A 24,918-nucleotide genomic window follows, 5' to 3' on the forward strand; every position below is an offset into this window, starting at 1 on the left:
AAATAGCACACACCATTCTAACTAAAAACGCCATTAGATATAAAACTCCAAACTTAATTATAATAAAATGCCACCTAAAAAAACCGCCAAAAAAAATCCTATACATACAACATCTCAGGCGTTCAATTAAAAACATATACAAAACCCCAAACATCATATTTAATATATACCATTCGTCTTAGAAACGCCAAAAAACCCAAACATCAAATATCTTCTAAACCAAAATGTTTATTTGAAATTCAGTTTGGTTGTCTGTAAGGTTTCACTCAATGTAATGGACAAAAATCCTTAAGTGAGGATATTGTCCATTTCATTAAGTAAAATCTTATTGACTTTATCCTCAACTTCCATCCAATTTATAACGCCAAAACATACAAAAACATTATTGAGGTTTGTTGTCAATAACGTTTAGCTGTATGGGGTGGACAACATTGTCAGTTATCTTTCTTAACCAAGGATTAACAATGTTGTCCATCTCATACAGCAAAACATTATTGATTTTAGCATGATCAAATTTTGAGGTTTAATGTGCTTTTATTTTGTGGCGTTCTTTTTATCGGTAAAACACCAAAATTAAAAAATCAAACATCGTTCATTGGAAAATTCAAGATTGTTGGCTGAAGGGTGTAAACTCAATAACATTTTGCTGCATGAGACGGACAAATCTTCAGGAAAAAAGATGCTGATGTCAGATTTTGTGCTTCCAAACGGCGACAAAAAACTACTTGAAAAACCAAAAAACAAAATGAATCATACGAAAGTCGAAACAACCAGTTAAGATGATTCAAAAAATAAGAAAGAGACTGCTGACAGTGAAGATTTGAAAGATCAATTGTTTATATATTCTTTTTTTTAATTTTCTTTTTCAGTTGATTGTTATTAATAAAAACGCCATATATAATAAAAATGCCAGATAGCCAAATGCTTGTTAAAACGCTATCATGCCGTAAAACGCCCCAAAAACTCCCAAACTATAATAAAATTACTTTGGAAAAGTATTATAAAAACCCAAAAATAAAAAAAAAATAAAAACCAAATTTGAAAATGTAACTTGAAACAGTAACTACAAAACAGTAAAAATGAATAGACGGAAAATTTATTATATTAGAATCTAAAACGCCAAACTTGAAAGACGGGACGTGTTACAGACTTCAGAGATAAAGACAGTAACTGAAACGACGAATAGTTTATTATAATAATGCACCGCCTAACCTACGCCACCAAAAGAAATCCTATAAAATAATACCCTCAGCAACTTCCATTTAATCAAACCAAAAAAACAAACGCCAATACTACTAAATACCACTCACTGTAAAACGTCAAAAAATAAAAAAAATCAAAGATAGCTAATATGCTTTCTTGGGTATTCAGTATTGTTCTTCGTGAAGTTTCACTGAATAGATTGTTAGGTGAGAGGAGTAACTCAGTAAGATTTTGCTGCATGAGATGGACAAATCTTCAAGAAAAAGATACTGATGACAATCGAATGTCATTTTGTGTTCTTTGTTCTTGAATAAGGCTTTGATGAGGAGAAGAGATCAATGACACTGAAGAGTGGAGTGATTATAAAGATGAAGATCAAGATGAAGAAAAAGCGAAAAACCCACCCACACGTCATAGATCTATGTCCCCAAACATCCACAAAAAGCCACTTCAACAGACGAGCAGGCAAAATAATCAAACCGATGGGTTTGTTAAGTTTTACATAAAACGTCATATATTTGTTGGTACAGTTCTTGTACTACTAAAGAAGAGAGGGACTGATGACAGTGAAGATCGTGAAGAGAGATCCGATTAGGATTTTTAATTTATTTTCTTCGCTTCTATTTTTTTCCCTGTGGTAGTAATATAATTTTACAATTGTAAAACACCAAGATACCACAAACGCCAAAGTGTATATAAAAGTAATAGAACAATGGGCCATCTTGTTTAAAACGCCTTGAAAAACGCCATTCAGATAGATTTTCTGACCCCCTGGGGTTCCAATGGCATACGATTTGAAAAACGCCATAAATGCTAAAATGTCAATACAATGAATCCATTAAACGCCATTAATTATTGAATTTGGTTAACGCCAAAAATCTTAAACCCCAAATATAAAACAATATTGTGAAAAAGCGGAACTGGAAAAGCAGAAGATAAAATGACAAAAAAGCCCATACGCCCTAATTATATCGTGCGCCACGTGTTGGGCCAGGATGCATTCTCACCGTTCTCACACTTTTGGGCGTTTTCTCCTGATCCCGTTCCATCTTAAATAATTATATTATAATTTTTGGTTTACACATTTTCACATAGCGAACATATAATCAATCCGTTAATTATCAATTTAATTCTCGTTTATTAATCCCCATAGTTACAACATAAAAGAAATGTGTAGGAAGACCCGAAGTGTCACATTATCCCCAAGTTAAAAGAAATTTTGTCCCGAAATTTAGAGCGTAGCCACTGACAAGCTAAAATGTTCAAATGTTTCTGCGGGGTGTCACAATTACCTAGTTCGTCAGGCAACTCAAGCCGGTAAGTAACCTTACTGATTCTTTCCAGAATCTTGAATGGCCCAACATAACACGAATTGAGCTTTCTGCGTTTCCCGAAACGAACTACACCCTTCCAGGGTGAGACTTTCAATAAAACACGATCGCCTACGGCGAATTCCAAAGGTTTCCTACGCCTGTCGGCGTAGTTTTTCTGGCGATCACGTGCTGCCGCCATACGATTTCTGATTTGAACATATTGTCAGAAGTTTCGAGTACGAGTTCTGAACCCGTGATTTGGCTGTCACCCACGTCAGCCCAACAAAGAGGAGATCGACATTTCCGTCCGTACAACGCCTCAAACGGAGCTGCCTGGATGCTAGAGTGGTAACTATTGTTGTAGGAAAACTCTAGCAAAGATATATGTATTTCCTAACCCTTACCAAAATCGATCACACATGCTCGCAGCATGTCTTCGAGTGTCTGGATAGTTCGTTAGCTTTGACCACCCATCTGAGGGTGATAAGCGGTGCTCATGTCTAGACGTGAGCCGAATGATTTGTGCATCGCTTGCTACAAATCGGACGCAAAACGCGGATCGCGATCAGGAATGATAAAGTCGGCACCCCATTCCTAGAAACTACTTCCTTCAAGTAAATACTAGCAAGTTGCGAGAACTTGTCACTTTCCTTGATCGTAAGGAAGTATGCAGATGTTGTTAGATGATCAACGATCACCCATATGGTATCATTTCCACCTTAAGTTCTAGGCAAGCCGGTGATAAAATCCATGGATATCTGTTCCCATTTCCACATAGGGAGTTCTGGTTGCTGAAGCAAACCAGATGGTTTTTTGATATTCTACTTTGACTTTCGCGCAAGTCAAGCATTTGCTCACATGCGTCGCTATGTTCACTTTCATGTTCGGCCACCAATACAAGATTTTTAGATCCTGATACATCTTATCAGAACCCGGATGAACAGAGTACCAAGACTTGTGCGCTTCATCCATCACAAGCTCTCTTAGATTACCGCGTGAATGGACCCATATTTGCTCCATGTAGTAGCTAATACTGTCAGATTTGGTTACGAGTTATTTTTCCATGCCCAGCATGGATTCAGCTTGAAGGTTCTCGTCCTTCAACACTTCAGTTTGGGCAGAACGAATCTGTTCGGGTAGGTTAGAATGGATTGTGAGTTGTAAGGCTCGAACACGCTTGGGTTTAGTTTCCTTCTGACTGAGGGCGTTAGCTACAACGTTAGCTTTTCCTGGATGGTACTTAATTGCACAGTACATCCCGCTTGTGTTATACGCATATAATGTACATATGTGTGGGCGCTCGGGGGGAAAAAGTGAAAGTGCACTTATTTTAACATTATTTTACTAATTTCGTGAAAATAACGTTAAAAGAGGGGGATGGTTAATCATGCATCATGTGGAGGCATTGATAGCCGAAAGACAAGGGAGTACATGCACTAATCGGGCTTTGTCTTAATTGCTGATTGTTATGTGCCTTATGTCCAAGGCTTGATGCAAAACTACTATCGAGCCGGGGGTCTCACTGGAAGCAGCCTCTCTACTCCTACGGGGTAGTGGTAAGGCTGTCTACATCTTACCCTCCTCAGACCCTACCTTAGCTTTGCTATTAGTGGGATTTACTGAGTATGATGATGATGATGATTATGTAATCGTTTAGGAGTTCCACCCAGCGACACTGTCGCATGTTCAACTCTTTCTGATCGAAAATGTGCTGAAGGCTCTTGTGATCGGTATAAATAGTGCATTAGTACCGTACAAGTAATGCCACCAGATTTTAAGTGCAAAGACCACGACTCCCAACTCTAAGTCGTGAGTCGTGTAATTCTTCTCGTGAACGTCAACTGTCGAGAAGCGTAGGCTATCACTTTCTCGCCCTGGATTAAAACGCAACTGAGACCTTGAATAGAAGTATCACAGTACACCATGAAGTCATCTGTACCATCGGGTAAAGACAATATCGGTGCCCTGCAGAGTTTTTGTTTTAAAAGTTGTAAGGCGCTCTCCTGATTCGCTCCCCATGAATATGTAACACCCTTCTAAGTTAAAGCGGTAAGAGGTTGAGCGATTTTTGAGAATCCCTCAATAAATATGCGATAGTACCCCGCGAGACCAAGAAATTGTCACACCTCCGTAGGAGTCTTAGGTGCCGCCCAATTCCTGACCGAGTCGATCTTTGCCGGGTCAACTTGTATTCCCGATCGTTGACCACGTTACCAAGAAAGTGTATTTCTCAAATCCAGAAATCACACTTGGAGAATTTCGCGTAAAACTGCTCCTTCCTTAGGAGTTCCAAGATAAGACGCAAGTGTCGCTCATGATCCTCCTTGCTCTTAGAATAGATTAGAATGTCATCGATAAACACAATGATGAAATCATCAAGGTACGATTTGCACACACGATTCATGGGATCCATGAAGATCACAGGTGCGTTAGTTAACCCGAATGGCATGACCAAAAACTCCTAGTGGCTGTACTACGTTCGGAAAGCTATTTTGGGAACATCTTCCTCTCGGACTCTCATCTGATGATAGCCTAATCTTAAATTGATTTTTGAATAGAAGTTTGACCCTTGCAGCTAGTCAAACAGATCATCAATGCGAGGTAGAGGATAACGATTCTTGACAGTCACCTTGTTGAGTTCGCGGTAATTGATACACATGCAGAAAGACCCGTCTTTCTTCTTCACGAATAGGACTGGGGCTCCCCACGGCGAAGAACTAGGTCGGATAAAACCTCTATCCAACAGTTCATGGAGTTGATTAGACAATTCTTGCAACTCTCCTGGTGCAAGACGATAAGGAGCACGAGCAGTCAGAGCGGCTCCTAGCATTCGATCTGGAATTCCACTTGTCAATGTGGAGGTAGTCCTGGAAGTTCCTCGGGAAATACATCGGTAAAGCCACGAATGACTGGAATGTCTTCGATCTTCTTTTCCTCAGACTGAGTACCGGTAACGAGCACTAGAATAGCTGGATAGCCTTCTGTATGCACTTCTGGGATTTCATGGTTGAAAAGATGCCAACCGTAGCACCACTTCAGTGACCCTGAACAGACAGTGAATCTTCACTAGGGAGAGGAATACGGACGATCTTCTCTTTGCAGAGAATTTCAGCTCGGTGTTTGGACAACCATTCCATACCGATGACCATGTCAAAGCTACCAAGAGTGACGGGAAGAAGGTCAATGTCAAACATTTGACCTAGGAGATCAAGTTTGCACCCCACGTGAACATGAGACGCTTCAATTGTCTTGCCATCAACCAATTCTACGATATGCTTGGTTTCGAAAGGTGTCGGGGTCGATCCTAACAGTTTACTGGATTTCAAGGACACGTAAATCCAATCGGCACCGGAATCAAATAAAACATTGGGGTAAAACCCAAGTTCATTGGACAGTACATTTGTAGGGATAAACCCTATTTATTTAGGTAAATTTTATAGCCACTTTTCCAAGCCTTCAGTGCTCTCCAGCTGGCGTCTATTGGCTTTCACATTGTGTTACCGGAAACGCATTTTAAAAACATTTTATTAGCAAGAAATACTGGTAAGTACATTTCGTTTTGTAAAGCATCAGTTGTTTACACATTACAGTATTAAAGGAGATTACAATGTTTATATCGACACAATTACTCGGCCAGTACGTGTCACTCGACGGATCTATGATTATGGTCATATTACTGTATACAAAGCCCATAATACTGGCAGCAATTGTAGAATTACAAAGACTTAATCACTGTAATTGTATTTGAAAATATTTGAGGTTTTGATAAAACATTTACTCACAAAAATGTACTCTCAAATCGTGAGAAAAAGTGAATGTACTTACATTGTCGACTTAGGTGATACTACTATAGCTTCCTGTTGGTTCTCCTGGTTATTATCTATTAAAATTAAACAATGCACACGTGTTAGTAAAATAACCCAAATCATATTAACCGTACAACTCGAGACAGAACTCCAATGACTGAGTCAAGCAGAGCCTTGACATGCATTACGGAGCCCTAGATCAATCGAGTGTAACACGAGACAGAACTCCAACGACTAAGTCAGGCAGAGCCTTGACATGCGTTACGGAGCCCTAAATCAATCGTGTAGGGTAATAGCAGGGTTATAGTACTTACAACGAGGCAGAGCTTCGCTTATAGTATAATGCCCGGGTATAGTAATTGCCTACAGAATATTTGAGAGAGAAATCAGAAAGTTGAACGAATTCAAATGAACTCATCGATCCAATTTATAGGCCAGATCGGAGGCGGCCCGTGGCCCGCGTAAATGATGTGTGTAAAATGCAACATATAAATCACATCAATTAAGGCATAAAACTAACCCTTTTTAAGTACTAATGTTGGAAAAAGAGTGTTTTTGTCTTCCTTTTGTATTTTCAGGATGAAATGAGCTCAAAATCACAAAAGAAGCAAAAAGACAACTAATTCTAGCATAAATACAAGAAAAGGAATAAAAGTAGACTGCCCGGACCCTCAACGGCACCTCCCAAGGCAAAGAAGAGAAATCAGAAGACTGAACACGCCCCGTGTCCAGCGAACACGGGGCCGTGCCCAAGAAGCAGCAGAAAAGACAAACCAGTAGAAGCTTCCATTGCCCACCACGGGGCCGTGTCCAGCGGGCACGGGGGCGTGGTGAAAGTACAGCAGGTGCATTAATTGTAATTGCGAATTACAATTAATGAAGAGAGAGAATGTCAGACGGGCACGGGGCCGTGTCCAGCGGACACGGGGCCGTGCCCAGCCTTCTGTTCAGCCTATAAATAGGGGTGCTTGGTTTCATTCCATCTCATCCCTTGGCATACCACCTCTCTCACACTTCATCCACCACCCACCACCACCATAACACCATCATCCACCACCATCATCCATTGTCCATCATAGAGTGTGTGAGTCGTCTCGGGATCCAAGATTGATCGTAAGAGTTCTTGACAATCAAGGCCATGTTTGCCTAAGTCTCTTACATCACTTGGTGAAGACAAGTGTTTAGTATAATACTTTTTATTTTTAATCTTTTGCACTTTTTATTTGGTTTTGTATTAATGACTTTAATAACTAGTTACTTATGTTGAAGGTGATCTTTCCTTATCGTTTGTCCGTGGTGTCTTGGCATTATTTTACTGTCTATATAAAATAAAAGATTTTCACCATTCATATCTCCACGGTCTATATGGAGGTATGTTGGCTACCTGGTCGGGGGTTAAGGGAACGGTTTGGTAAGGGTCTTGCCCTTGTTCAGCGTTTAGAGGTCCTGCTTGGGACCTGGGTCAAATTTAGTAGGATCTCCTTCAATGCCCATAGGTATTGGATGGCGGGGATCCAAACTCTTTGACCCCCTCATAAGTTAACTACTATTAATACTATAACCCGGCTATTTAGGACTGTATCCCTGCTGACTCAGACTACTTAGCCGAGGGTAACGTCACCGCCGAAAGCGGGGCCTACCACAATTTGCATTAATAACTTAATTCATTATCTTTCAATAATCCGACCCTTTAGGATTGTATCCTTGCTGACTCAAACTACTGGGTTGAGGGTAACGTCGCCTTCAAAAGAGGGGCCTACTACAATAACTAAGATAATCTCTTAAACAAGTGCAAAAGTGCGAAAATAATCAAAGGTTATACTAACACACGTGTCGGATCCAAGTGATTCATCTTGTCTATCTGTTTTTATTTTATTTTATTTTTCAGCATTTAGTTAGTTTTTATTTTTCTTAGTTTAAAACATTTTTCTCACTTTTTGATTTGATTAGACGTTGAGGATAAACCGGTATTAAAAGCTCTTGTGTCCTTGGACGACCTCGGTATCTTACCAACACTATACTACGTCCACGATGGGTGCACTTGCCCATATGTGTGTTTAGTGTTAGTGAATATCGTGTTTTATAAATTTAAAACTTGGCTAAAAGTGTAAAAAGGGGCTTAAATATACATCTAAAATATAACACACTTCACGCACATCAAGTTTTTGGCACCGTTGCCGGGGACACAAGGATTTTAAGAAAGTTAGGAATCAACGGCCTAATCATATTTTTATTGTTTTCTTTGATTTTTAGGTTTTTTCTTAGATTTTCAGCTTCTGCAGAGCTCAACACGGGGCCGTGCCTGCTGAACACGCCCCCGTGCTCAATCATTGGAACTGGCAATCCTGTTTTAAGTCAGACAGTAAGCTGAACACGGGGCCGTGTCCACTCATGATGCCCCCGTGCCCAAGATTCTCTTACTGAAAACAGAACCGTTAGATCCCGGCGGTTGGTAATTTCTGACACAAACATGAGTGATAGTGATTCTTTTTACTTTCGGCACTCTTATGGTATGTGGTGTCGATTATGTGGAGGCGAACATGAGGAATTAAAATGTTATTTTCTCAATTATAGGCCCCACTATATAGACCCACCGATTCCTTGTAACCTTAAGAGGGGCGAAAGTAAAAATAAGCACTATCTCTCCCCCAAATGCGCCCAGCCAGATATTCTAGGAGAAATGCTCCTTGACGAGTTATTTCAACTAGAAGAGCTAATTCTCAATTGGTCAAAAGAACTTAGGAAGGATTTTATAGATCCATCCCAAGATGATGACCATGAGGAAATGTTGGAACCGCATTCCGACAACCTCGTTGCTCCCGAAAATACCTTCATACCTAGAAAGGACTTGGACGATAGTCGTCCCTGTGTCGATTGTGCCGTGAAGGACTCCCCATCGACTTCGTTCGATGCATACATAGACCTGAGCGATTCGGCATACACCTTCTTTAACGAGAGCCCGGAAAAGGGTTGGACTTGTCCACCTAGAATGAAAATAGGAATTACCCTCACCGATAACCTCTTGCGTTCTCGCCTTAGTATAGGACAATTAAGGTATCTTAGGCACTTTGGGGTTGTTCCAACAAATCAAGAACCACCCGATATAAATAAACTCCTTAGTAGCGACAAACTTCATAAACAGCTACCCGACACGGGGCCGTGCCCGGCCAACACGCCCACGTGTCCACCAAAAGATTCCCTTCTGATCAGAACGTCAGAATACGGACAAACTGTGTCAGGATTTCATCTACACACGGGGCCGTGTCCAGCGAACACGGGGCCGTGTCCAGAAGGCTGTCGTTTTCTATAAATGCAGCCAAAAATCCTGCACATTTGGACCAACTTGGGACAGAGATCTGAAGGAATCTTCTCTCAAACAATCCTAGGTAAGTCTAAAAGAAGGTTCCAACAACCCATCTTGTCCTTTCCTCTTCTAGACATTTCCTTCTTTTCATCTTTCTTCAAGAACTACCATGAATAGTTTGAATTTTTCAACCTTGTGGTAGGAAACAAGGAGTTTTGATCATGGAATCTTGGTGAAAACATGTTGTGTAACATTGTTTAAAGTTATTTATGACCAAAAAGTCTACATAAATTCAGAAAATAACTTAGAAACCCAAGATTCCTTGCTTCAAAATTCTGCAGAAAGATGAACACGGGGCCGTGCTCAATGAGCACGAGGCCGTGTCCAGAAACTGTTTCGTCATATAAACTACTTTTGGTTTATTTTTCGTAGAATGGCGAGTGAAAACAGCGGAACATCATCCGTTCATTCCTCAAACAGCCGAAGGGGAAGAAGGCCCTCTGTTGAAGCTACACTTGTGCACTATGTGATAGCATTGAGGGAAGCTCTCGACGAAATGACGTCAGTAGAGGAGGTCCTAATTGACCGTATTAACGATCTTACGATGGGACTTGAAAGTAGCTTCCAAGAAATTAACCTTTTGCACCAAAGGTTAAACATTCTTGTAGCACCTCCTATGGAGCCAGTCCTTCCACAACAGGACTGGAACTTGGCACTCGGGGTTAACAACCCTACCGGTTGGGACGACTTTCCCGCAGAACCTCCCATGGAACACCCACAAGAAATTCCAGCGGAAGTCGAAACTCCTCAAACTAATGCAAATGAGCCCTCTTTTCTCCTTCCAAGGGAGGTAGAAGAGTGGCTCGCCGATATATGAGGAGGACCACGCCCAGAAAAAGGAGTTCTAAAAAGCCCTATTTAACCAAGATTAGTAGCTTCTTGGAAATTTTGCTATATTAGAATAAAACATAGGGCTAGAAGTCCATGGTTTAAAATTTATGTACTTTCATCTTTAACTTTATGTAATGTCTCTCTATGTTTGCAATGTTATGATGGTTTTTAAGATTGATGGTTGTTTAGCGAATAAAACACACTCATGGTGGTAATGGATGAAAAAGGGAACGAGAAAAATGGACCCATGCACGAAGAACAGAGCAACCCGACATAAATCTCCATCACAGAAGGCTCAACACGGGCCGTGCCCAACCAACACGCCCCCGTGCTGAGCCCCCTGCAGAAAAACACCCAGTTCAGGTAACTGGACACGGGCCGTGTTCAGCGGACACGCCCCCGTGTCCAGGCTTCTGTTTTAATTCTTTAATTTTCGTTACTGGCACCTGACCACGGGGCCGTGCCCGAGCACCACGGGGCCGTGTCCAGGATGCCAGTAACATAAATCTTTGCTTTTTAACCTACTTTTACACATTCTAATCAACCAAAAACCTTATTTTTGGACACATTGAGGACAATGTGTAATTTAAGTGTGGGGGGGGGATGCTAAAACCTTGAACTTTGCAAATCCTAAATACAAGCCTTACACAAAACTCTATTGGAACCGCTAAACACCCCAAATTTTTTCAAAAACTTTTTCATTTTTTTTATCATTTACTTGTCTTAGTTTAAGTTGGGAATAACAAGTTCTAAAAAGGTTATATTTTTACAAATTTACAACCGATAGCGTCGTGATAACAAAGAACCAACATAAGAAAATTACGAAACGGCATAACAAGTCTAGTTAAAAATTCGATTATATATACTTGATCACATTAAGAACCCATTCCCACAAAAGTGAGTTTTTGAGCCTTTATTGAGCATAAAGATATACATATTTAGACTAAATGCTCATTTTTCGTTTCTTGTGTGAATAGCCGCTTGGTTCTTACAACTCTAGAACTTGCCACGACAATACATTCCCGGTCCTTACCAACTTAAACCCAAGTAAGTAAGTGATGGAGGCATTAGGATTAACCATATTTTTCTTTCTAAACCATTATTTTTCATTTTTTTTTACCACCTACCCAAAATCCCCCTAGATAGCCCCTTTGAGCCTAAACCTTTCATTTCATTACCCCAAAACCCTTTTTACCCACCAAAAACCCTTTTTATTTTTTCACCCTTTATTTTAGTAACAAGCTCGGTTTTTCGTAAACTCGCCTTTTTATGTGATGAAAAAAAAAAGAAAAACAATGATGAAGTCAAAAACAAACAAAAGCTATATAAAAGCTTGTTTGGAGAAATACTTCAAAATAAAAAGTCACTAAAAACAAGGTATGTCACGAAAACCGACGCTTTTTACGATTTTCGCCCTTTTACTAACAACTAACCCCAACCACCCACCTTTAACCCAAGCCTAACCCTTCACCCAAAAAGTCCTCTTGATATTTACAAAGGTAAAAAGTTAAAAAGGAGAAGGATTGATTGCTTGGCAAGCCTATGGAAGGCGTAAGCTCCATGCCGCTCTCGAGTGATTCACTAAAAATTACACCTTCGGCCGAGTGTTGAGTGATCCCCCGCGAGGTATGTGAACTTGTATATAAATGGAATTTTAATAAGGCATGCTATGCCCAAATAAGTAATCTATCTTATGAAACGTTCAAAATAAATCATAACGAATAGGATTGTAAATAAATAAAAATAAAACTTACAAAGACCTTGGATTCCCGACACTCTAGGACAAGCTAAAAACTTTCTCTTCTACCTATTCCATTTGGGAGTGTAAGCCACATTTAAAGAGTTTTGCTTGAGGATAAGCAAAAGTTCAAGTGTGGGGGTATTTGATGTGTGTAAAATGCAACATATAAATCACATCAATTAAGGCATAAAACTAACCCTTTTTAAGTACTAATGTTGGAAAAAGAGTGTTTTTGTCTTCCTTTTGTATTTTCAGGATGAAATGAGCTCAAAATCACAAAAGAAGCAAAAAGACAACTAATTCTAGCATAAATACAAGAAAAGGAATAAAAGTAGACTGCCCGGACCCTCAACGGCACCTCCCAAGGCAAAGAAGAGAAATCAGAAGACTGAACACACCCCGTGTCCAGCGAACACGGGGCCGTGCCCAAGAAGCAGCAGAAAAGACAAACCAGTAGAAGCTTCCATTGCCCACCACGGGGCCGTGTCCAGCGGGCACGGGGGCGTGGTGAAAGTACAGCAGGCGCATTAATTGTAATTGCGAATTACAATTAATGAAGAGAGAGAATGTCAGACGGGCACGGGGCCGTGTCCAGCAGACACGGGGCCGTGCCCAGCCTTCTGTTCAGCCTATAAATAGGGGTGCTTGGTTTCATTCCATCTCATCCCTTGGCACACCACCTCTCTCACACTTCATCCACCACCCACCACCACCATAACACCATCATCCACCACCGTCATCCATTGTCCATCATAGAGTGTGTGAGTCGTCTCGGGATCCAAGATTGATCGTAAGAGTTCTTGACAATCAAGGCCATGTTTGCCTAAGTCTCTTACATCACTTGGTGAAGACAAGTGTTTAGTATAATACTTTTTATTTTTAATCTTTTGCACTTTTTATTTGGTTTTGTATTAATGACTTTAATAACTAGTTACTTATGTTGAAGGTGATCTTTCCTTATCGTTTGTCCATGGTGTCTTGGCATTATTTTACTGTCTATATAAAATAAAAGATTTTCACCATTCATATCTCCACGGTCTATATGGAGGTATGTTGGCTACCTGGTCGGGGGTTAAGGGAACGGTTTGGTAAGGGTCTTGCCCTTGTTCAGCGTTTAGAGGTCCTGCTTGGGACCTGGGTCAAATTTAGTAGGATCTCCTTCAATGCCCATAGGTATTAGATGGCGGGGATCCAAACTCTTTGACCCCCTCATAAGTTAACTACTATTAATACTATAACCCGGCTATTTAGGACTGTATCCCTGCTGACTCAGACTACTTAGCCGAGGGTAACGTCACCGCCGAAAGCGGGGCCTACCACAATTTGCATTAATAACTTAATTCATTATCTTTCAATAATCCGACCCTTTAGGATTGTATCCTTGCTGACTCAAACTACTGGGTTGAGGGTAACGTCGCCTTCAAAAGAGGGGCCTACTACAATAACTAAGATAATCTCTTAAACAAGTGCAAAAGTGCGAAAATAATCAAAGGTTATACTAACACACGTGTCGGATCCAAGTGATTCATCTTGTCTATCTGTTTTTATTTTATTTTATTTTTCAGCATTTAGTTAGTTTTTATTTTTCTTAATTTAAACATTTTTCTCACTTTTTGATTTGATTAGACGTTGAGGATAAACCGGTATTAAAAGCTCTTGTGTCCTTGGACGACCTCGGTATCTTACCAACACTATACTACGTCCACGATGGGTGCACTTGCCCATATGTGTGTTTAGTGTTAGTGAATATCGTGTTTTATAAATTTAAAACTTGGCTAAAAGTGTAAAAAGGGGCTTAAATATACATCTAAAATATAACACACTTCACGCACATCAGTAAACCTAAGCTAACTCTCTCGTGGCCCGTGAGAGAGTAGACTAGGGTTTAGGGTTGGCTAGTCAGCGAGTATAGGCTTGCCACGTGGCGGCTTTGTTTGTCCGGCAAGCTACTGACCCTCGCGCCCCACGACAGACCAAGGAGGTCTTGGTCGCGCCCTGCGAGAAACCTATAGTTTTTGTTTTTCTTGATTTTTCTAAGTATAAGGGTATTTCGGGCTCGTTTCTCATGTACGGGGTATATTTAGGAACGTTTAGGGTCATGTTAGGGGTTCTAGGAGGGTTGTTATATCCTCCCCACCTTGTTTTAGATCTCGTCCTCGAGGTCTACTGGAATAGGTGTGGATATTTCTTTTGTATCTATGATTCAAGTTCCCAAGTGTACTCTGGTCCTTTCTTGGAATCCCATTTCATTTTGACAAGAACTTGTCTCTTGTGTTTGAGATTCTTGATCTTTCTATCTTCAATCTGAATGGGTTTCTCAATAAACTTATGTTTTTCATTTACCTCTATGTCCTTAAGAGGTATCACTAATGATTCGTCTGCTAAGCACGTTTTGAGATTACATACATGAAACACATCATGTATTCTTGCCATTACATCTGGCAGTTGTAGCTGATAGGCTACGGGTCATATTCTTCTAATAATCTCAAAAGGTCCAACATACCTGGGGCTTAGCTTTCCTCTTTTAACGAATCTGACTACTCCTTTCCATAGAGAAACTTTTAATAATACCTTATCTCCTACTTGAAATTCTAAAGGTTTTCGTCTGTTATCTGCATAACTCTTTTGACGATCTCGTGCTGCTTTTAGTCTTTCCTTAACTTGAATTATGTTATCTGTTGTTTCTTGCCCTATCTCTGGTCCAGATAATTTCTTTTCTCCAATTTCTGCCCAACAGACTGGAGTTCTGCACTTTCGTTCATAAAGTGCTTCAAATTGTGCAGCATTAATGCTTGTATGATAGCTGTTATTGTAGGAAAATTCTATTAATGGTAAATGGCCGTCCCAACTTCCTTCAAATCAATTACACAGGCTCTAAGAATATCTTCCATCGTCTGGATTGTCTTTTCGCTTTGTCCGTCCGTCTGTGGATGATAAGCAGTGCTTAGATTTAACTGGTTCCCATTGCTTTTTGGAAACTTGTCCAAAAATGATAAGTAAAACGGCTATCTCTATCAGATATGATAGATAAAGGAATCCCATGTAATGAAACTATTTCATTTACATATAGCTTGGCTAACAGTTCCATATTGAAAGTTTCCTTCATTGGTAAGAAATGAGCAGACTTGGTCAATCTGTCTACAATCACCCAGATTGTATCATTTCCTTTTCTTGTCTTGGGTAATTTAGTAACAAAGTCCATTGTTATCAATTCCCATTTCCATATTGGCATCTCTAACTGTTGTAGTAATCCTGAGGGTTTCTGATGCTCAGCTTTAACTTATGAACATGTTAGACATTTAGCAACGTAGTTTGCTATATCCTTTTTCATTCCTATCCGCCAGAAATTCTTTCTTAGATCTTGATACATCTTATCACTTCCGGGATGTATCGTATACTTAGACTTATGAGCTTCTTCTAGAATTCTATGGCGTAGGTTTCGTTGTTCAGGTATCCACATCCTTTTCTTATGGAACTTCCAAATTCCATCTGTTCCTTGTTCTAATTCCTTAATCATTCCTTTAAAACTTTCAGCATCGTCCATGATTGCTGTTTCATGTACCTCTCTAATTTGCTCATTTAAATCTACTTGTAGATTTAACCTGAGAGAACATATTCGTTTCGGCTTTTCATAATACTTTCGACTTAAAGCATCAGCTACTACATTAGCTTTCCCAGCATGGTACTGAATATCATAATCATAATCACTAAGAATTTCCATCCAACGTCTCTGTCTCATATTTAATTCTTTTTGCCCAAAAATGTACCTTAAACTCTTATGATCTGTGAAGACAACAAATTTATTTCCACATAAATAGTGTCTCCAAATCTCAAGGGCAAAAATTATGGCTCCTAACTCTAGATCATGGGTTGTATAATTCTCTTCATGTTTCTTAAGTTGTCTAGAGGCATAAGCTATAACCTTTTGATGTTGCATCAACACACATCCATATCCTAACTTAGACGTATCACAATAGACTATAAAGTCTTCAGTTCATTCTGGTAATGCGAGTATGGGTGTGTTGGTTAACCTTTGCTTAAGAATTTTAAAAGCTTCTTCCTGTTTTGGTCCCCATTCAAACTTAACTGATTTGCAGGTCAGTTTGGTTAATGGAATGGCTATTCTAGAGAAATCTCAGATAAACCGTCTATAATATCCTGCCAGTCCAAGAAAACTTCGTACTTCTGTTGGTGATTCAGGGACTTTCCACTTAGTAATTGCCTCGATCTTTGTGGGATCCACATGAATTCCTTCATGATTAACCAGATGTCCAAGGAATTGCACTTCTTGTAACCAAAATTCACATTTTGAGAATTTAGCGTAAAGCTTCTCTTTTCTCAACAATGTCAGAAGTATATGCAGATGCGCTGCATGTTTCTCTTTACTCTTAGAGTAAATTAGAATATCATCTATAAAGACAATTATGAATTTGTCCACTGGTGTTTTACATATCCTGTTCATCATGTCCATAAATGCGATTAGGGCATTGGTTAAACCAAATGGCATGATGGTAAATTCATAATGACCATATCTCGTTCTGAAAGCAGTTTTAGGAATGTCCTTTTCCTGTACTTTCAGTTGATGATACACTGAGCGTAAGTCGATCTTAGAAAAGAATTGAGCTCCTTGAAGTTGATCGACCAGATCATCGATTCTCGGTAGTGGGTACCGATTCTTAATCGTAACCTTGTTCAATTCTCGGTAATCAATGCACATACACATCGATCCGTCTTTCTTCTTAACAAACAACATCGGTGCTCTCCACAGTGATGAACTTGGTTGTATAAAACCTTTTTCAAGAAGTTCGTCCATTATTTCTTCAGTTCCGACATCTCCGTTGGTGCTAATCGATATGGTGCTTTGGCAATCGGTGCCGTTCATGGTATTAGGGTAATCCTAGTAACTCTTCTGGAAAGACGTCTGAGAATTTGGATATTACCAGGATATATTTTAATTCTTTTCCTTTAGTATTAATAATTACGGAAATCATATATACTACTCCTCCTTTTCTTTCATAACTTGCCGCTTTCATCACATAGATGAATTTTGTCGATCTGGTTGGCTTATCTCCTTTGATTGTGATCTTTTCACCACTTGGTGTACTTACTTGTATTGACTTTTGATCACATTATATACTGATACGATTGGCTACCAACCACTCCATTCCTAGTACAACATCGAATCCGGCTAGATTCATTAGATAGATGTAACACCACGTAAAAACATGTTCAATTATATAAAGACACGTGTGCTAAACTCTGAATATGTGAAAGTTCGAGTTTAAAGGACTAAAGTTGACAAACGATGAAAATATGTATGCGAAGGGACTAAAAGTGTCAACATGCCAAACTTGTGCCTCTGAATGACCACACACGAAGAATGTATTCTTAAATGAGTGATTGATTGGATATAAGAAGCCGTTTATGAAAATAATCGGAAGATTATAAACTACGGGGGTTAAACGTGTCAACCTGTTAATTTTTACCTCCGAGTGACCTTTTAACGAACCCAAAGCTTCGTAATATTCAAATATACTCTCAAGAATAAGTGACATCAATTTCACGTGATTTCGAGATCGTTATGCAAGTTTTCAAGACTTTGGGTTAAAAGCGTCAATGCATAGAAACTTGTGTTACGGTGATCGTTTAACGAAACCGGGCCTAACGAAGTTTGGTTATAATCCCTTGAACCTCTACAAACTAACTACAAGGGCCTTTTATGCCAAAATGAGGTTATATAAAGTTTCTAAGGACCAGGGACTGAAACTGCCAAAGATTTAAACTTTTTAACCTGAACAGGAGGTTGTCGCGGGGCGCGTAGACCCCCTTAGGATCCTACGCGGCCCGCGAGAGACTGCGCAGCGTAGAAAACTTCAGCAGCTGCAAGTTTCAGCTCAGAACCGACTTTAACTCCTTCTAATTGATACCATGGGCTGATTGTCGGACTTGTAATACCACTAGGACACCTGGGGTGATCCTAGATGCCTCCAAAACACCTGCCTTGATCTTGTTTCATGGCAATCATCTATATAAAGATACTTACGTGTCATGTTCATATGCTCATTTCAATTGCATTCACTCCTACACTCTCATCTGGAGATACCTGGCCATAAAGGGAGCTCAAGTTTGTAGAAAAGATAGCTAGGACCCTTTGTAAGTGTCTTAGCCCCCTTCCTTAGTTCAGTTTTTAGTTTAAAAACCGAAAAGTCAAAGTTGTCGCAATTTGACTTTGACTTTCGGTTTAATCACAAATGGTCCAGCCACTGTCCGAATTAAAAGTGGTTATGTGACCATAATAAGGTAGGTGATTAACCCTTAAAAGGGCACCTCCTAATTATTTCGTTTGACTAGTTAATTGTCGGGTCAAACTAATAAGTCTAAAAGTCAAACTGACTAGATTTTTAAATAATAATTATAACTAACAATGCGGAGGTTATAAATCATATTTTATCATTCTAATAACTTTGTAATTAGTATTAGAACATCTCTAAGCATGTCCAACCCGACAATTATCAGTTTAAGGACGGTTCACAACCGAAAGCCGCAAAAGCTTGACTTTTGCTTTGACTTTCAGTTCTGACCCGATTAAGCTTAATCCTTCCATGTTTTAAGATTCCATTGGGACCACTTTATGTTATAATATAACCCCCTGGAGTTATATTACCTGGTCCTTAGTAGTTTGAATTATATGCTCATGTCCGTTATTATGCTTATAAATGCCATTTTGCCCTTTTGACATATAAACGAGATTTTTAGAAATGTGAGAGGACAAAGACCTTTGTTACTTATATATAAGTATGTCCCGAAAATTTGAAATCAGTTCTTGGTCTCAAACAGAAGTTATGCTCGATATCGTAAATTGAAGCTTTTTATTAATTAAATTGCGACATCTTGCATAAGTCATGTTTAAGCATAGATTTTGACCCAAAACTCATTACCTACTGTTAAGATATTATTTTTAGGGATTTTTGGAATTTTTAATCAGATTATAATCTGATCATATCATGGAGTTCGTGTATAATTCGGTAAATGACGATAATACCCTTTTTATGCATAAAATGAGATTAACAAATGATTTGAATGCCAAACCTTTTCCTACTGATTTCATACATTAAATAAATTCTTTTGATTAAAACTGACCAAAATCTCAGATTTCCATAAAACACTTTAATTATCGTCAATTAGCGATTTTACGCTAATTAGGTGCATAGTATGGTTTTAAACCATATTTAATACCTAAGACTTATTACCTACTGAACTTTTAAGTAAATTTTAATATAATTAAAGTAAGTATAAGTCATGAACTCAAACTTTCAAAAATGTCCTTAAAAGCATATGTGAAATGACCAAAATGCCCTTTCGGAGCATAGTTTGGCCATAAATGGTAAACCTCACAGATGTATAATATCTTACTGATGTAATGTGATAAAATAAATATTTTTACTGATTACCAAAGACCAGAACCTCTGTTTATTATAAAATCTCTTTTATAATCATTAAAATGACCAAAATGCCCTTACGGTACTTAAAATGGTTTTAAATACTTTTTGGGCATATATGTTAACATCCTACTGATGTATTAACATATTCTAAGCATAATAACATTTGAGACCTGTATATAATTCATTTGGTTACCCATTATGCATTTATGCGTTCGAATCGGTTTATATGACTAGTTTACGTAAAATAGCCGAAACGGGTTTAACCTTATCATTAAAACTTCAACTTCCAGAATGTGTTTAGTTTACCCATATTATACAAGTATCCAAACTTGTCGGGTCTAAACCACATTCTATTCCGGTCTCCGTTTAATCTAGCGTTTAGAACCGTAAAGTATCCTTCCAACTAACCGGTCTAAGTCTTTAACTTAAATAAAGGCCCGTTAGTATCCTAATAGGTTATTAAACCTTCCATACAGATTGAGTAGCTTCACTAGAAGGTATTTCATAAGGATTTAGGAATATACGGCTGAGTTACTTCTTCACATCTAGCTCAGGTAAATACTTTTAACTTATTTTCCCTTATACGGGCTTGGGATACGGTATTATAATAGTAGCGTTTGGTCAGGTATGAAATCATTTAATCGAATTGTGATTAATAAAATTTACATAACCCATTTTAATCTGTCTTGTTTGATAACATAAACATTGGGGGTTAATACGACCGTGTCCTAGATATCCTCGGCTCATTTCATTTGAAAATGGCCACGACCTACGCACGGGGTGTAGGCATACACCTGACAGATGCAAATGCTAATAAACCCACATGTTGGAGATAACTCCTTTGTGGGTTCTATAAGTGGTGAGTCGGTTAATCATGATCGGCTTCCAAACCGGCCCCAATTGTAAGACAAACATGTAAAACTGCATACAAGATTATCTTAAATAATTGTCCCAAGTTATAAATGATTTGTGCCTTGTGCACTTAAACCAATTTTCATAAATGTTTTCAAATGAGTCAGTTAATTGTATTTACCAGTGAAAACTGACGTATTTTCCAAAGACTGATTGACAGGTACTTCACGTAAATCGGCTGGAGCTACTGGTGTCAAATAAGAGGATCTTGCAAATCCCTAGATACCTAGAGTCTGTTATTTCCGTTTTCTTGTATTTTATTTTATGATCCGCCTGGTGGATCTTTATTACAACCAAGTCTGTATATTCTTTCATTTGGACACTCAGACACTATGGTTTGTAATTGTAATTACACCAAGCCTTCCGCTGTGCTATCATATTGTGTATATTGACTATGATGATATCAACTACGTCACGATACTCCCCGCCGGGCCCACCGGTAATATGTGGAAATATCGGGGTGTGACAGGTTGGTATCAGAGCCAACATTGAGTGAATCAAACTCTAGCCTTTTGTGTTTAATCTCAATGACACAATAAGCACATTCCTTAGACTTCCGAGTCTAGGCAAATGACCTAGGATTATTTTTAATTTTTCCTTTTGTCGTTTATGTTTTGCTTTACCTGTTTTGACAGGTTTACTAAGTGAAAAATGCCACCGCGTGTACGAGGCAAGGGAAAAAGTTCCGATGAGGGGAGAACCATCAGGCCATGCGGGACCCTCTCACAGGCGCACACCATCCGCGTCTTTTTCTAGCTCGGATTCGCGTGACCGTTGGCGACATTCATTTGAGCCCGCGAGACACTCGGTCTCGTTAAGTTCATCACCCTCGTTTCATCCATCTTTTGGGCCGCCTATTCTATACGAGCCCCAGCATTCCCATCATTCACAAGATTCTCACGATTCGCACCATTCCTACCACTCTTTACACTCCCATTCTTTCCATCATTCTGACTCCGCTTATTCCCTGGCGTAGTTCAACCCAAACGACTATGTCAACGAACTACTGTGTTACAATCCATTAGGACCCGGGGATCACTTCTCCCACGATATGGAGATGGATGACGATCCTGATCCTGAGCCACCAACGGGACACCAGATCACCCCATCAGCATCTCCAGCGGTTCTCCATACCAAGGATCGCCATATCAAGGGCCCGATTCATGGGCCGAACGGTGGAACAAGTATGAATGGGAATTTACCCCTTCATTTCATAACTCTCCTTCTCAACCTCCTTTGGATGAGCCGTATCTTCAAGCGGTTACTCCACCACCTCTACCTGTTGAGGAACCACCTCAACAACCACCACAACCACCTCCCAAGCCGCCGAGGCAAAGGAGGAATGCACGGATGTCCGTGCAAGGGGGGCCAAGGTTCAATTCCCCTCAAGCTTCAAGCACATATCCCCTATTCCTGAAGATCCATAGATGGGTGGACCTTCACATGCGGTGCCGGAAGATAATCCTCCGCCAGTTTCTTATGCACCACCGCCACCGCCCGTGGGTTTTGAAAACCCAATACCAACATACCCAGCTTCATCTGGGTATAACCCATTTGAATATCCAACTCATACAGATTATGGATATCAAGCCCCTGCCCAAGATCCATATCTTGAGGCAGCACAATATAATGCACTTTATCCTTCACCGTTTCCTCCAGCTTACCCAACTGGATATCCAGTGCAAGGGTATCAATACCCACCGTATCAACAACCTCCTCCTCCTCAACAACTTCAAACTCGACAAATTCTACAGAGGTTGGACCAGGTTGAGCAAAAAGCAGACGGAACCAATAAGAAGCATAACAAATTTCTCAAGGGCCTTACGAACCTCATAAAAAGGCAAAAAGAAGTAGTAGTTTGTTTATATTATTTTGTATTGTAATTTCAATCAAGTCCCTGTGAGGACATTTTATTTTCTGTACTTAGTCCCTGAGTGGACTTATTTCTTTTTTTTTTTTGTAGTCCCTGCGTGGACAGTATGTTTATTTCAAGACCCGTTTAGGGCATTCCTGTAATAGTTTAGTATTTTAATGAAATTTCTTTTTGAGATTTTAAATATGTATTTTTACATCCTCATGCAATATCATTTCAATTTAAATTGATCTGCCAAAGAAATTTCAAAAAGAAGTTCTTAGAGGTATAACCTAGCCAAAATATCAATGGCTATGATGGTATAACCTTTTTAAGATGATAATTCCTTGTTAACATCTGAGAATATGTTGACATTCCGGGTTGTGTGACTTGAGAGACCACACTAGCTTCCAAATGTACTTGGATCTTTCCAAGTCATTATTATAGCCTATATGATCAATGTGAATCATGGCTATTAAACATCAATATGATGTATACACCAAAACATCCATTTGAGATGTATGCCTAAGAGAAAAGGTGTATTAATGATAATGATAGTTTTATCTTATAAACTTCTTGTCAAAAAGGCGATGAACTGTGTTCGACCCTTAAAAGATCACTGATCCAAGAGATCATTGGTTATGTTTTAATCGTCCTTGTGACAAGGCCTTCTGTGCCATCTAAATGTCCTTCGAGACGAGTCTTTTGTGCTATATGAAAATGTCTTTATGACATTGACAGTTGTGACTTATGTCCCCTGTCTAATAAATATAAAGGATTATATCCTATTGGTTGCTTAAAATGGTTCAGTTGTAGCCTAGGCAAATCATAATTGATTTTCACTTATTACTTAAAATGGTCTATATGGTTTAATAATACCATGACCATCTAATCATCAATGCGATGATTCATTATATAACATAAATACATCGTTATTGTTTAATATAGTACTCAAATCATGGTTGGCTCTGACGAAGCAAACAGTCATCCTGAAGAAGGAAACAATAATACCAGGATAAATATTACTGGTGCTGAATTACAAGTGATGATAACCGTAGCGGTTGCTCAAGCTGTGGATAATAAGTTTAAGGAGCTGAGTAATGTTCGGTCCAAAACTCATATGAAGTCCCTATCTCATTCGCATACACTAAAGAAGGATGAGTCTCAACACTCATCTAATCAGAAAAGCTAACCACAGAGACAAGTTTTTGTTAATCAGACTCCCAGGTACAACAAGGGTTGTACATATAAATATTTCGTCTCCTGTAAGCCCAGAGATTTCACGGGAGAAAAGGGAGCAATCAACTGTATGAAGTGATTGGATGAAATGGAAACTGTGATTGACATCAATGGATGTGCTAAGGAAGACATAGTCAAGTTTGTATCTCAGTCTTTCAAGGGAGACGCCCTAACATGGTGGAAAGCCTTGGTGCAATCCACTGGAAAGGTTCCTCTATATAACCTTTCGTGGAACAAGTTTGTTGACCTTGTGAAGGACACTTACTGTCCTCAGCATGAAGTTGAAAGAATAGAAACTGACTTCCTCACCTTGGTAATAAAGGATTTGGATTGCAGGTCCTATGTGACCAGTTTTAACTCCATGTCAAGACTTGTACCGTATTTGGTCACCCCAGAACCCAAACGCATTGCGTGTTTTATCGGTGGGTTAGCCCCTAAGGTGAAAGGAAATGTCAAGGCTTCTAAGCCTGCTACTTACAGATCTGTTGTAGATCTATCTTTGCCCCTTACTCTCGATGTTGTAAGGAGTAAGGCAAAGAAAACCACCAATGAGGGAAAAAGAAAGAGAGAGGAAGACCAGTCCCATCAGTCGAACAAAAAGAAAAAAGGGAACTCTCGTTCCAAGAAAGGGCAGTCAGGTGACAAGCCCAGATGCAAGACTTGCAACAAGAGGCACTTTGGAAAGTGCAACCAGGACCCGCAAGCTAAACCTTGTGGGATCTGCAAGAAGAAAGGGCACAAGACTGTGGAGTGCCGAAACATCAAGGATTCGACCTGCTATGGTTGCAACGAAAATGGGCACATCAACACTAATTGCCCTAAGAATGCTAAGAAGCCCGAGGAGGCAAAGAAAACCAATGCTAGGGTTTTTCAGATGAATGCAAGGGAGGCGGTGAACGACGGAAACGTTATAACAGGCACCTTCCTCATTAATAATATTTATGCTAGAGTTTTATTTTGTAGGACCGGTTTTGACACCGTTCGATTGCGTAACGAACGTTCGACGTGCGGAATCCGTGAACGTGCGTGACCGAACACACAATAACGTACTAGAACCGTGATTCTATTGATGAATATGACGTGTACAAGTAACAAGAATCACGTGCAGAGACTTTCTCTCTCTAGACTTTCTCTCTCTAGGATTAGATCTCTAAATCTCCAAATGATCCAAAAGTCTTTAACTTTAAACCTAAGGCTCCTATTTATAGGAACAAG

The 24,918-nt window shown here is 39.5% G+C and overlaps 2 protein-coding genes across 2 annotated transcripts; both read left to right on the plus strand.

Annotated features, from left to right (window-relative positions):
- Positions 1 to 22,039: 22,039 nt before the first annotated feature.
- Positions 22,040 to 23,656, plus strand: LOC110943771 (G-box-binding factor 1-like). Its single transcript, XM_022185505.1, has 2 exons — positions 22,040 to 22,452; positions 23,413 to 23,656. Exons 1-2 carry the CDS (start codon positions 22,040 to 22,042, stop codon positions 23,654 to 23,656), a joined length of 657 nt encoding a protein of 218 aa, XP_022041197.1.
- A 135-nt stretch (positions 23,657 to 23,791) lies between these two features.
- Positions 23,792 to 24,678, plus strand: LOC118492182. The gene is made up of 2 exons (XM_035990006.1): positions 23,792 to 24,610; positions 24,667 to 24,678. The coding sequence occupies exons 1-2, from the start codon at positions 23,792 to 23,794 to the stop codon at positions 24,676 to 24,678; spliced, it is 831 nt and encodes a 276-aa protein (XP_035845899.1).
- Positions 24,679 to 24,918: the final 240 nt, after the last annotated feature.

The sequence above is a fragment of the Helianthus annuus genome, chromosome 5 (genome assembly GCF_002127325.2).
Source record: "Helianthus annuus cultivar XRQ/B chromosome 5, HanXRQr2.0-SUNRISE, whole genome shotgun sequence".
NCBI classification, from domain to species: Eukaryota; Viridiplantae; Streptophyta; class Magnoliopsida; order Asterales; family Asteraceae; genus Helianthus; species Helianthus annuus.